Source organism: Corvus kubaryi, unplaced genomic scaffold, assembly GCF_017639235.1.
Source record: "Corvus kubaryi isolate FWS band 111438036 unplaced genomic scaffold, C.kubaryi_AGA036_p1.0 split1-65, whole genome shotgun sequence".
Lineage (NCBI taxonomy): Eukaryota > Metazoa > Chordata > Aves > Passeriformes > Corvidae > Corvus > Corvus kubaryi.
Window position 1 is genome coordinate 8,322,527 of NW_024582080.1, and position 15,155 is coordinate 8,337,681.

Here is a 15,155-nt window from a genome sequence, read left to right on the forward strand (position 1 = left end):
GGCTTCTCCTGCCAAGTTCAAGCAGAACAAACTCTTCAAATCTTTTTAGGCAAATCACTGCAGAAAGACAACAACTCATCCCAAATCCCCCTGAAATGGTAGCTGACATTTCCTAAAATCATTCAGCCTGAGTAACAGCATTTGGAAAACTTCTGCCCAAATGGCTGAAAGCAGCAAAATTTAAGACCCTGTTTTCTGCTCCTTTAGTTCAGAGTGGATGTCTACAATAGCAGAAGGTTCAGCTTTCACCATTGGACAAAAAGAACATCTCCTAAAGAATATTCTTTGTGTTTCATTTTTTTCACCTCAGTTCAAGGACTAACATTTTTGCTGTCATGAAGCCAACTGGAATTTGACTAAGTGAGAAAGCCTAGTACTCACTTCAGTCAATCAAAATGAAATTTAGGGTAAAGTTTTACACTCTTGAGGAAGATGGACTGAAACTATTTCCTTCCCACACACCCCCTTAAGTTATGTGCTTTTCCTTTTAGTAAGCAATTTCATTTGAAACATTTCAAGAACAATGAACCCAAGCAGCAGTAAAACATAAGAACATACAACAGGTAAGCTTCATAATACCGGTTTTTCCAGTGTTTCTTCTCAAGCTTCTCACAAACTATAACAAGACTACATTATTCACCAGCTTCTAACAACATGAAATATACAAATATAAACCTGAAAAACTGAAGAAAATGTCTGAATAGCATTCATGGCTGTATTACAGCATCCAAGGCAACAACTGTGTCAGTTTAGTTTGAAATCTTCACTTAAACAGAAGTTAAAATGTTTTAATAATTGTAAGCCAATAAGAACTAATTTCTTTAGGAAGAGAACTGAAGTACTAAAAGTCAGACCAAATGTGTAATTTAAGTCACTAACTCCAATCATCTTTTTAAACTGCTGCATCTAAATATAATCTGCCCTGAGGCAGGTAGTAAATTGCAACTTCAAAACACTGTCAATTTTAGACAGCAAACATAACAGGTACATAAAATCTTCCATGACATTTGTACTTACTTTATACCCCCTATGATAAAGATATGGCACCCACAGTAGAAGAACATGACTGAGCAAACATAACCCAGGATGCATGCAAATTAATACTTTTAGTAAGTTTGCTTGCTAGTAAAAAGAACTGTTACTTACTGCTATTTCTCTGCATGCAGACATGGAAATTCCAGTACCTTCTATCTGTTTTAAAGCATAATCTTTATCATCTTTCCTGTGAAGAGAAAAAGAAATTTGGTTTGTTTTTAATTGCACCATGAATTCAATGTGAGCTCTTCAGTACCATTCAGAGATGAGTTTCTAATGAATACAAATTATGCATCTTATTTTCTTTTCATTCTTTACTAGTTAAATGTCTGGACATCCAGCTAAACTGTAAGCTAACCATAGCACCATGATAAAATATAAGTCTGCTCTCACTACACTGAGATGATTTTAAAACTTTCTTTTTAAAATGCAATGATTAACACTTCTTCCATTTCTTCCTTCTCTTATTAAAAAGAAAACAAAGTAAACAATTAGCACATACTAGAAATAAGCCTCGCTAGGGCTTTATCTCACACAAATGTATTACTCCGGGACACAGTAAGTCTCACCCATATTTTAATGAATTCTTGAGTAACCCAGAACCAATGCCACATTAAAACATCTTTTCTTTCCCCTAGATACCAAACTGCACCTTAAAATTTTGTTCCTACCAAGGTAATAGAACTGCCAAGATTAATAAAAAAACTCCACCAGACATTAGAGCAATCTGAAGAATCCAGAAGTGGATTCCAGTGGAAGGTGTCCCTGTCCCTGACATTGGAGCTAGAACTAGATGACCCTGAAAGCCCTTTCCAATCCAACCCATTTTATGATTCTATGAAAAGTTTGCTTGGCTTCAAACATATATAACATATATTAAAACCAACACCGTGACCTCCCTGTACTTTGACCAGTATGTAGCTTAGAATCACTTGTTTCACAAGCAAGCCTATTAGTAACTTCAGTTACCAAAAGCAAAATCAGGAAGAGATACACTGCAGCAAAAGAAGACACTGAACTCTTGCCCATTCCCAGCCTCAAAGACTCAAAAACTTTGAAGAGATGGAGTGCCTGTCCTTCCCACTTGTGGGCAGGCACGCACAGAACTCCTGGGGGGCATGACACGTAACAGCATTGCCTTCAATATTTGGAGCACTTGTATAGCCTCAAACCTCTAAGTTACATAACAAGCCTTATTCATTTTTAATTAGTCCAGACTTCCCAGCTGTGAAGAGCCACCCTAAAAAAAAATGCAATTCAAACATCCTTAAGGCAAATAAAACTAAGCTGTAGCTAAGGATTGGGAACAAATACACTTTATTCCAGTTTCTTCCAGCTCTCACAATTTGCAAATCTCTGAATTGCTTTATTCCTACCCAAAATACACACTTTCCCCTATTAATCACCACCTAGGGAAGAGAGAAGAAAGTGGGAAATTAATGGACAAAATCTGAACACAGATAATGAGTAGAAAGAACAAACAGCAAGTGGACAAGAGAAGATTTCAGTAACAGAGGAATTACATGGATGCAGCAAGGTAAAAGACAAGAAAATACACAGCATTTGACACAAAAAAGGGGAAAAAAAGAATAGGGGAATGCAATGATAGAAGGCATTAAGAAGTTTCCATATAATAAGACCCTAAAACTTGCCAGCCTGGAAGAGAAAGAGACAATGCTGAGCACAAACTCTTACGTGGCCAAAACAAGGTGTTACACAATACCCCAGAGTACACACCTGTTCACACCTTAAATGAAAACAAGTTGCATGCAGCCCAAAAACAAGAAACTATTACGATACTAAGCACATAATTGAACTGTGCAACTCATGATGTATGAATATTACAGGGATCAAAAGCATAAACAAATTTAAGACCAAATTACACAATTTGATCTTTTGGTGATCTTTGGTAATTTGATTTTAAGATCAAATTACACAAACTCACGGTAGATAAGGGAGTTATGGACCACTCCAGGAGCAGCTTCTGAACAACCCCAACCTGCTTTCCAGCACAGAGATTTCCAATGCTGCTGATACAAAAAGATCAAATTTTCTCAGCAAAAAATTGTTTTACCCTCTATCCGCCTTAGCTAGCAATGGCTAGCTATCCAGCTGTTACTGGACAGAAATATGAAGCAGAACGAACTGGATTAGAGGTTATTCTCATTGCCCTGTGTGCTCATCTACTTAATTTTGAGGTGTTTGGAGAGATCTCTATTTCAAGAGAAGCGCTACCACACAGCTGCTACTGTTACGTGCATTACCACTGACAAAATAGGGAGCAAAACGGGTCAGACTAAAGGTTATTCTCATTGCCCTGTTGCTTAACTGCTTAGATTTCAAGGTATTTGAAGGACAAGTCAGTATACAAGCCAGTATAAGTACTACCAACTGGCGATACTACAAGCACTTCTGGTACCACTGTCTACAATGAAGCCTGCCATCCATTTAAGATGGTACAACTATTTTTAATTGGTCAAATTTTTGCCAAATTAAATCTGTACTAAAATTTTCCATACCAGATGGTAGACTTCTGGAAATTTTTAAAAAACAGAAACCCCTCAGCTGTTTCCTAGAACAAAACTGGAAGAGCACTCTTTCAGCTGTGTGTGTTAACTCTTTCACAATCAGGGCTTTGATGCTGAAATTCAACAAGGTGGCTTAAAGTACACAGCATTTGGTCTCTTCAGAGCAATGGATAAAGCCTCTGAAAATTAATCTTCTCACATTAAAGGCCACTTTAAGAGCTGAAATCCAGAGCTTCAATGCCCAATCGTGCTCTGCCCTTACAGTGACCCAAGGCTGTAGGGAACGAACTGTTCCCTCCTTTGCTCTGCCCAGGTGCTGCATGTGGGAACCCAGACCAAGTGGCCGCTGCTGGGTCCCCAGCCTACCCAAGCAGTCTAGAAGAAATATAAGCATGGCAAAAAGAAGGAAAATAAATTAAGTTTAGAGATAAAGCACATTCTTAGCACCACGCTACACTCCACTCCAGAATGAGGAAAAAAATATACCAAAGGCTTCTAAGACTTAAATTTTCTGAATTGTGCTGGCACAGTCAAGATACAAAGTAATACACCAATTTCTAACCCACTCCTAACATCTGTTCTACGCTGAGGCTGCTAAAACACCATGGTTACCCCATTACACCAGAAGTACCAGCTTTTCCATTTACAGAAGTAAGAATATCCTACTTTTACCTTTAAGGCAAGTGATATTTTCATTGTAAAACTGAGTGTAATTCTTTGGGAGAGAAGGGAACTGGGAGAATACTTTTTAAAGGGAACAGTAAGAGTTTACAGGAGTGCCAAACACAATGACCAAGCTTATTTTACAAAACTTAAGACAATATTTTGCCAATAGTCTATTTAGAATCATAGCACAGCCCAAGGCTGCTCCATGATTCGGAGCAATTTCCTTCTCTGAAGATGAGAGACATTTGAAGATAAAGAGACATTCAACGACAAAACAGAAAAAAAAAGCAGAAAGAAAAAAAAAGGGGGGTGGGGGAGAAGCCCTGTTTATAAACATCTTCCACAGCCAATTGTGAGTAACAAAATGGGCCACTTAGCAGGTTGCATTTTAAGGGCACAGTAAGACTCAATTCAACTAAATTTCTTCCTTCTAACAGAGAGGTCATGTTCGGAAAATCTGTTCTTTCTCTGCTGCCTGGAATTAAACATTAAGTAACTTCAGCAGCTCTTCCACCTATCAGTTGGCTTAGAAAAGCTGGTCAATCTGCAAACTTACTTTTGTACCAATTTATTCTTACTTTCCTGCACTTAAGAAGGCTGGTATCTTCAACACTGTGGTGCTCCCCACTAGTAACATGCTGCAGGAGAGCAGCAAGAATAAGAAAACTGACTTTGTACACTGCTGCTAGCAACAGCAGTGCTTACTGTAGTCATGAGCAAACTACATAACCTTGTGGAAAATCCTCAGAGGGGCAACACTAACATCTGAGTCATAAACTTGAAAAAGATGGTTACCTGCAACACCACTTCCAGCAGATTTTAATGACAACAACAACAAAAAAAAACCCCTACTAAATTACCATCAAAAAGTATAAAAGGCATTGCTCTTACAGGTTGAATAAACTAAAACAAAAAAATTGCCATCTGTAAGAGTTTCAAGTTTTTATTATAATGCTGCCTCTAAGCACTGTAGTTTTTTAAGTTCTACTGAATTTGGAAGTACAAAGGCATCATAAGAAATATTCAGCATCCGGGGTAAAAAAAAAAACCTAAAAAAATGCCCACATAAGTAAAAGAAAGGAGACCTACTACATAAAACGCAGATTAAAAAAATAGTTCTGTTATTTCATCTCACATACCATAAATTTTGAAGAAATGTATTGACACAACATTACAATATATCCTTTATTTGGATCATTAGAACATTTCAAAATTCATATGAGTAATAAATACAGCAGAATAAAGTAACAAATCCTTTTAATCAGTGATGATAATTCTAAATTTACACTACAGTTAAAAATCTCAAATTCGAAATTAATTGTGACAATGTAGGAATAGCTTTGTCTATGAAGGGGATGTAAAATGTGACTGCAGTTAAATATTTGAGGGAAATAGGCTCTGGAGTTTTCAACTACCAAAAGAAACTGTAAATGCAGTATCTCCTCCACAGAAAACTCTAAGGAATCTCTTAACTGTTTATGCCTCTTATTCCCTAAAAAATAAAAAAACCTGATAATGAAAGATAAGCCTACCAATAAAACACGTGTAGGGATTTCTTTTATTTCTACATATTCAATTATGAAATTCAAACACAAGAGCAAATTACAACATTTGGGAGACTTGGCATTTTCATTTTGTTACATCATCCCCTGCCTCTTCTCCCAAGACACAGCACTGGTATTTTTTGGTTTTGTTTCTAAATAAATGAAAATCATTCTAGTCATACAAGAGATCCAATGAAGTCTACAGGAAGTAGTAATTCAGTTCTTGGGAACCATATGAATGCACAAATGCAGTTTTTGAAGCTGAAAGATTTAATAAATTTTATACTAAATGTCCATGCTATAGCCACAACAAACATTTAAATACACATCAAAAGAACACGTAATTTTCTAGAAAGTGCAGCAAGATGAGGGCAGACCTAGTACCCATTCAAATGATGACTTCCAAGAATAGAATTATCTGTCTCCCCTTCAAACACCACATTCATGGCACCAAATAATCTTGCCAGAATAAGTCCAGGAGTTCTATTTATTTTACGTTTTGTACATATTAACTACCAACCCAGAAAATAAGTATGTTGGAGAACCAAGGGCCAAAGGACATGAGAGGCTGAGGTCCTGAGTGCCTTCTTGGCATTGGTTTTCACATCACAACTTTCACAACTACACATTCCCAATGCTAGCAGCACAGTCCTGGTGAAAAGAAGTAGAGGAAAACCAAATTAGGGACCATGTCAACAAACTGGACACACTCAAGTCCACGTGACCATGTGGGCTGCATTCAAGGGTGCTTAACAGCGCTGGCAAATATCACTGCAAAGCCACTCTGTCATCTGCAAAAGGTCATGGTGCTCACTGGCAGATTCCTGATGATTAGAAAAGGGCAAATATCAGGACCCTCTTGGAGAAGGGCAAAAAGGTTCAGTGATATTATAGGCCAACCAGCTTAATCTCAGTCCATGAAAAGGTTATGCAGCAAACCCGCCCTGGAAGCTATTTTCAGTCCCATAAAGGAAAACAAATGGCTGGGAACAACTAGCAAGGATTTTCCAAGTGTAAGTTGTGTCTTACCAACCTGAGTGTCCCATACAATGAGAGGAACAGCTCTATGGACAGTGAAAAAGCATTGGATGTTACCTCGACCTTAGCAAAGCTTCTGACGTGATCTCTTCATACACACAGAGCCAAATTAGAGAGCCTGGACAGCAAGCAGCTGCGTGGAGCTGAGCTGCTGGGGTTAAACCTCAACAAGCACATAACCTGTCTTTATAACTGAAGAATGCAGTGAAATTTAAATGTAATAAAGGTTATTGTCACAACAGCTGAGACTGAGAAAAGTTTCAAATTGTCAAAACATTTAAATGTACGGAACCCAGCGGTTATCACTGCATACATTTCAATGTACAACGCTGAACAGGTAAAACTCTGCAGAATGAGATGTAACAGTTCTGTGAGGATAGAGGGTAACAGTCAAATAGCAAAAAATACGTGCATCAGCAGAAAATAAATTGTATAGGAAAAAATTGGACACTAACTACTTGGTACAATGGCTGAGAAATCGCACTATAAGCACCTGACTTTCCAGAAACACATTTAGGTCAAAACTTTTGTCAAACTAATTAGCACACACAGCAAGTCTCATCACTGACCCTGTATCTTCAGGTAAACCTAAAATAAAGAACAAAATCTTACAAATCATTCTCTCAAAAATATCTGAGCTAACAGTGAGGCAATGATAACCACTACATCATCTTATAATTTCCTTTTTGCAAAACCTGCTAGTTTTCATACATCAAAATGTTTTCCAGTGATGTTGACAAAAAGAACTGAAAAATACCAATGAGGTTTTGCACAATAGCTTGCTTCAAGTCAATAGGTGGCTGCTGAAACAACCCCATCTTCATTCCCACACACGCTCCTGTCCTTTGCACTGGAGCCCAGGCACTCATTTTCTCATGGAGATGAGTTTGTTCAGGGCTTGTTCTGAGCTTATTCAGAAAGGTATTTCCAGATTTTTCTCTGGTACACTTTCTGCCCCATTAGTAAGTTGAAGTGGCCTGCTGAGTGCTCAGATGAACACCGGAGTTACCTAAAACCAAAAAGCAGACACAGCAGAAGTACAGCAGTTCCTGTCCACATTTAAGATGAAGTCAGATTATCTTCTAACCAGTACTTCATTTCCACATCAGCTGGATGCAATACATCCACATTTGCCAGAAGGCTGCAGCTAAGTGCAGCACCCCCCGCAGAAGTAATTACGATCACTGGAAAAATTCACTGTAGCGAAAGCCACATATTTTTCAAAATATGGAAACAATATCAGCTAAAATTATGTTCTTCTCTTATAGCTGTTTAAGAAGGACTTGAAAGTTATTTTACTTTTACTGATGCTCTATGCATATTATACATACAAATTTCCAAAATTTGATTATTCTACAAATACTTAATTTTACGAGGGCCACTCACGGGTTCTGTCTTGTGAGCACATTTCAGTTGAACTGGCTAAAATAAGTAGTATGTACCAAATCAGAAGATAAACATTAGCTCAAACTACTGCTTCTTCATTTGACTGAACTTAAATACATTTTGAAAAATGAAGTAGTTCTATAACATGCACTAAACCTACAGGAAATAGGTTAACATTATCTTCTCTATCATAAACTGTGTGCTACACAACCAAAGCATGACTATTTATAATAAAGTTCAGATTTATTCAAGCCCAGAGTATTTAAATGTATTTACAACCAGCTTAAAGTTTATTCCATCATAAATTCTAGCTTGTTTCTTTCAAGGAAGAAATCTGCCAAAAATGAGATAAAATCCCAGATTCTGTCATGAAAGCCTCTTATGTATTAATATATGAGGAAGGATTATGAATAATACAACCCAGTCAGAAAATCTGTGAATCTCAACTATTTTGTTAAGGATTTCAGCTAAAAAGACTAGTTCACAACTCTTCTCTCCTCTACAAAGTTACCTGCGCAAAGAGAACATGAGAATAAAGGAACATCTCTTTCCAGGAAGAGAAGGGAATAAAGTGCAACTGGTACTAGTTAATCTGCAGATGAGAACAAATTCAGTTCATATATTAGTGTGACTTCTTACGTATTTGTCCCTGCCACAAAACGCAGCACCTTCCACCCATTCTAATACAGATGCCAACATCAGGACCTCTTTACAGTGTCACATGCTCTCAACAGTGCTCACCCCCAAAGGGGAGATTTCAGACTGCTTCCCTATTTCTACAGAAATAAATGTTATTTATTTCTTCAACTTCAAATGTGAGATACATGAAAAAATATGAATAAAAATGCATAGAAGCATGTTTAAAAAAAAAAAAAGTAGTGAACAACTGTCTAGAATCCCCTAGAGCTGAATGAAGCCTCCGAACAATATAGCACCCCTGAAAAACTTGCACATTGCAAAACTCAGAAAAGTTGACAGAAATTTCATATTTCATTTTAATTACCTGCTGTTGTTCTCTCATTTCTCCTATTTTTTTTTCAGAGATGTAACAAAAATATGTGCCTTAATGCCAGGCAGTGAATATCTTCCAAGTTTGTCAATAAGTTCTAGCTGAATTAAAATTTAACTCGAGGTCTATCACAGAAAGATCATATTAAAAATGTAAACATTAAACAATCTAGCAGAAGAAAAAAAATTAAGACTTCTCTCTAAGGCAACACTTCAGTAAATTTGCATGGTACGGGTTGGTTTTTTCCCCCTTTTAAAGACATGTACACAACACACAGAAAAAGCAGAGGTGAAAGACAGCTTATTCAAAAGCAGGGAAAAAAAATAGTTTGTGCTTTTCACTGCTGCTATTAGTCCACTGCTGCCCCCCCATATAGCTCATCCTGAAGGAAAAGTAATGCTTCAGAATGACTGAGTCTTGTTAACACTTTAATATGCAATTTAAAATGTGTGCTTTAAAAAATGAAAAAGAAAATCCTTTACAAAAGGATAGAAGCATGTAAGGTGCACAGTTTGTGACTAAAGCTGGTTTCATGGACTCAGATCTAATTTTATAAGAGGTCATGTGAAAATAAAAACCCTTATTACTCACCACAATGCTAACAAAAAGAAATTAGTGCAGGGGAAAAAGCACTAACAGAACTGAATTTATTAAAGGTCTAGCTAAGGCATCAATATTTTTTCCATTCCCAAAAATACTTAGGAGGACATGACAAGATTGCTGGGCCAGAACAGCATCATTATTTTTATCAGATAGCAAGGCTTATGCTGAGAATATTTTCTACTTCAAAATAAATCCTCCAATAATCAGAGCTTTTAGTGAGTAAAGAAAAGGTCGTTTCCAAAGCTGGAAAAACCATCAACAGCAAGCCAATAAACACTAGGGCTTCTGAGACAGCTGATGTGGTGAATGGCAATTACTGATTCACTTTTTTCCTTTTGTTCTTAGATTTATTTTTTTTTAATTAACAACTTTTGCCACAACATGTAGTTTGGCAAGAAGTTCAAAGCAACCAAATAAATTCAATGATGCACTACACATGTGGTTCTTCTCATCTAAGAATTTGCTGCTGTGAAAAGGAAAGTCTTCTCTCAACATCTCTGCCTTGCTGCTCCCAGTCAAAAAACGGCCCTCCCTTTATGCCAGCTCTGATCTGTGAGATCTCCATGACATGATTCATCTCCTGCATTTCCCTAAGTGTTATCTACTTCTAAAAAAGAAGTTAGCTAATGTTAAGTGAGTTAACTAACATGACTTAACTAATTCTGTCAGTTTATAGCAGGGTAAGATGAGTATCAAAACCAGCACTAACAAAGTATGTGGTAAGAGCAAAAGACAGCAAAGGAACGAGCAGAGAATAAAGATGGAGATAGAGGAGAAAAAGCAAGATAACACTCACTTTACAACCTATTTTCTAGTGGTGGCAAAACCACAGGGAGTACCACAGGGAGTATGGCTGTCCATAATTCAAAACACAGGAAAAAAGAAAAAAAAAAAAAAAAAACAAAAAAAAAAAAAAACCAAAACAAAACAAAAAAACCATAACCCAAAAAAAGACAGTCTTGCCCCTTGCCCTGCAATTAACTCCAGCACAAAATTTCCACAGAGGAAAGAATTCCTGGGATTTTATTATCTTTTCCTCTCTTAACACACAAAACTGTAATTTGACAGCCAGCCTAAAACCTAAGTTTTAAACCCACACAATTATGAAGATCATTCCTATGAGATTAGTTGATGGGCAGTAGACCCCACTCCAGACTCAAAGCTCCATGGTGCTTTACTAAATGTCATGGAAGTCTTACCAGTACTTTTATAGGAAGCAAAACATGAAGTGCCTAAACTAATAATCTCTAAAGGAAAAGATTGCTATATTTCATCTGCACTTTCCTTATCATCTCAGATTGCTCTTAAGTCACCTCAGTATTTGTACCACTTCAGAAACTAGAAGCTGTGTAAAGAAAACACAGCACTTCAAAGCATCAACAACAAACTGGGAAAAGCACAGGTCTACACTCCCAAAAACCAAAATTTCAGTGAGTAACTTCTATTCTTGGTCCATTTTTCTTCAGTAGTCAAATCTATGACATAATCTGGAAGAAGCAACATATTCCTTGCTTTAAAAAAACTTCCTAAGCCTTTGAAGTCACAACTTTGCCTAACAGTCACAAACTTACTACTGCAGGAGCCACAAGTTCACAGATTATATTTGCTTATTTATTTGCCCTTAATGGAAATTCTTTCAGAAATTTATCCAGTCACTGAACAAATGTTTCCTATCTTCTCAAGACACTCAGGATTTTAGAGACACTGCCTGTCCCTTGCTCTCACAGACAGAAGAGTCCTTGTCCATGCAAATTACTGAAGTTTTCACACAGACACCACTCTGCATTCCTGAGTATTGCTGTTGGTCCTCTGTAGGTCTAGTATATCCTGCCTGTGATCAAGGAATTAGAAGCACCTACAATACTGAAAATAAGACTTAGAGCAACAATGCCACTGTGCTTTGTGCTCCACTTCATTGCTAGTAAGTTCTGTGATTCTCTCTGCTTTTTAGAAATTGGTTGCATTAAATGGGCACTTTCACAAAAGTGTCATTATAAACTCTACAACTGTTTTCTTAAATAATAAATTTTTGTGTGTGTAAAGAAAGGACCATTTTCCCAAACAAATGTGTTATTGGAAGACCTTGTGATACTGAGGGTAAAGCCCTCACAATCAGTCCTTGCCTTCATTATCCCACATAATACACATCAGCTTTTGAAGAAAGCTTCTCCCCAACTATTTATGACAAGTGATTTCCAAACAGAACTGAGCAGCACAGACTCCTGAGAGATACCACTAATGACCTCTCACCATTATTTCACATCTCTAACTTCTCCATCCAGAGAAGGATCATCTCTAAGCTCAGCTTCAGTCCCTGGTAGGGAACTTAACAGAATGCCTTTTGGAAATATAGTTAGATTACATCAACTGCATTGTCTTAGCCTGTATATTAACTCCATTGATGGATTTTAATAGACTTATGAAGTGCTGAATGTGTATTGTAAGGCTGTTTTCTCTTCATCTCAGCACCTATCATGTATCCACTATCTTTGCTTTTAACTCTTACCAGTTAGTAGTTTCCACTTTTCCTTTTAAAAATTTATCTCACCACTGCCCTTTTCCTGTCTTTCATAACTGGGACCATTTAAAGCACAGAGTTATACTTTCTGGTTAGAAATCTGCTCCTTCCAATGTGCAAAGACATCTCACCTTGACGACTGCTCTTCACTTCATGAACACTGAAGTTTGAGACAGATCCCTCAATCATTGTCTTCACCACCAATCCTTTAAGTTCTTCCACAATGTCTACATTCACTTAACCTCTATTTCTTTATTCATCCTTCACAGAAGACATTATTTTTCAAAGAACATATCCTCATTCCCAAGGGCTTCCTTTATTCTACTACTTCAGCATGTCACATTTTTCAAATTGATGGGTTTAGAGTACCTACTCACCCTCGCCTCACTGAGAGCCCAGCAAAGCTTCAAAAACAGTTCCCAGGCAGCTTGCATCATTTCACCTTCCTGGCTATGTTTTAGCTTTGAGAGGCCATCTCCTCCCATCACCACCCCCCGTATTTTCTTTTTTAAGTGAAGCGGTATTTCAAGCAGGTTTTGCTTTAGCCATGTATAGATTCGGCATCCCACAGAAGCAAAGAACAAACCATGTTTGTCACAGACAGCCCTGAGGAGTATCAGTATGAATCTATTCTTCCACCCTACTGTAGGCCAAGTCCCAAGTCGATTCTCTGTGCATGCTCTGACTATCTGTTTCACTAAGTAACTACTTGCTATCACGAAGTTTTGTCGTGACATTCGTCCCTGACCAAAAGCACCCACCTAAATTAAATGAGCCTAACGAGCTGTTCATTACTGTATTCTCTGCTTTGTAGCCTCGCTGATCCAACACGGCACAGGCAAACAAGTCAGGCAGATGTAAATGCAGTCCTAATGATATTTTCCCCCTGCGCTTACATTCTACCCACAGAGCTTTCCGTGTTGCAATAGCTAGTCTTTTTGTTCAGTCTTTTGGTATCTGACACTCATCTGGCAGAGTCACATAAGCTTCCAGTTGAGCTTTTATAAAATGCAACTAATGTAACAGTGAATGGCACTGTTAGCACATTTACTTGCATGGGGTTGTTTTGTCTAACCCTGCTTAAACAGGATTGAAGTTCACCCAAAAAGAAGCGAGAGATTTTGAAAGCCAAGCTATTCAAGTACAAAAAGTTAAGTAAGATTCAAATTACGCTCAGGGACAAGTTTGCTGCCTTGCTGTTTTCAAGTCCCCCCAGGTAAAGCTTGCTCCAGTTGCTTTTATTAAGCTCCATACCTTGCACAGAAGTTCTGTGAGAAAACACAGTTGATAAAGCTGACTTTCCAAGGCTTCGTTGTGGGATTATCCAGTATCTGAATGCAAGCTGTAATTGGAAGTACACCTGCAGTTAGGGCTCCCCACTCACAGGGTAAGGCTATGCCTCTCACAGAAAACATATTTTGGCCAGAAACACGAAGTTGAATCAAGGGTTTGCTGCAATTCAGATCCTTTTGTATTTCAAGTTCTCAGCTGCACTTATTATTCACACAGACAGTAATGAATTGAGTCTTCATTTTTAGAGCAACTCTCAAGTGTCCTTTATTCAAATGTCAACATCTTGTATGCAAGGTGCTACAAGCACACAGCACAGCTTTCCCAGAAAAACAGGCAGATTGTTTCAGTGACCTTTAGTTGTGTTCTTGCCTGTTCACAAAACGTGCATTTTTTTACAAGGATAATTTTAATTTTTGATGTTTAGCCTAGCATCTGTAGTTGAGAAAATCATTATGTTCAAGAGAACATTTTGTCCTTTAAAAAGTATCTGCAACTTTAATCCTGGCTTGTATTTCTTTTCCTGCAAATTCTAAACTGATTGCAAAATATACTTTGCCATACTACCACTTAACACTCAAGGAAGTTAAGACACAGTTGAATAGAAACTCTTCTCTGAACAACAGTACCTTTCTTTTATTATTCACATATAATTTTACAAGGACTCTCTGGCATCCCAATATTCCTATGATTAAGTCAGTCTTTCACTAGGATATGCAAAAACAATGTTCAATAGGGCAACATCAGTAGAACTCTCCACTTTAAAAAAAGCAAAATATTAAAATAGTCTATCTAGCACCTTTCCTATATAAGCTTCTAAGGACTTCATATGCTTCTGTACAAAATTCAATATATTTATTCATAAAATCATAGAATGGTTTGGGTTGGAAGGCACCTTAAAGATCATCCAGTGATTTCCAAATTCAAGCAGCTATCTCTCAAATGGGAAGCCTCAATACATAGAAGTTAGCAACTCATTCACAAGTAGCCTAACAAAAAATTGTAACTATGAATAAAGCTAGGGCTGTAATCCCAAATGTGCTATTATGGGGCTTGACAAGGTCTCAGAAACCATTTGTTGAGCCTTGGAGGAGACAAGAGAGAACAGCAGGCTAGCCAGCCAGAACACAAAACCCTCCTGAATGGTTATCAGCCCGCACGTAGCAGTAACATGCAGCATTACTTGCCAAGCTCACAAAGAAAAGATGGGGGACGGCGGGGGGAGAGGAGCGTGAGAGGTACAGCACTGGTACGATGAAGCCTGAAACTGAAACTTTATTCCCATCCATTCACACAGCACGGGCTTCTCTACTCTAAACTCAAGACTGCTTTCCAGTGGAAGGCTACCAGAAAGAAAAGCAAGACTTTTATTAGCGAAGTATCTTGATGCTCCTGCCTCACCTTCATTATTTGAACATACTTAGATACATTTTAGCTGTTCTGAACCTTGAAGAACAATTCCAAGACTTTAACTAAGAGAGAAGGATGAACTGATTATCATCCTCTACATAAAATCACAATCTAGAACTGAGTACTTT

General features: G+C 37.7%; 1 protein-coding gene across 4 annotated transcripts in view; it reads right to left on the reverse strand.

The window, feature by feature from the left end:
- CDK8 (cyclin dependent kinase 8) overlaps window positions 1-15,155 on the reverse strand; it is a 75,153-nt gene that overhangs the window by 50,513 nt on the left and 9,485 nt on the right. For all 4 annotated transcript variants that reach the window (XM_042014163.1, XM_042014162.1, XM_042014161.1 and 1 more), the window contains exon 2: window positions 1,147-1,222. In XM_042014163.1, coding sequence (XP_041870097.1) covers window positions 1,147-1,222 — 76 coding nt within the window. The remainder of the gene's footprint in view (window positions 1-1,146; window positions 1,223-15,155) is intronic.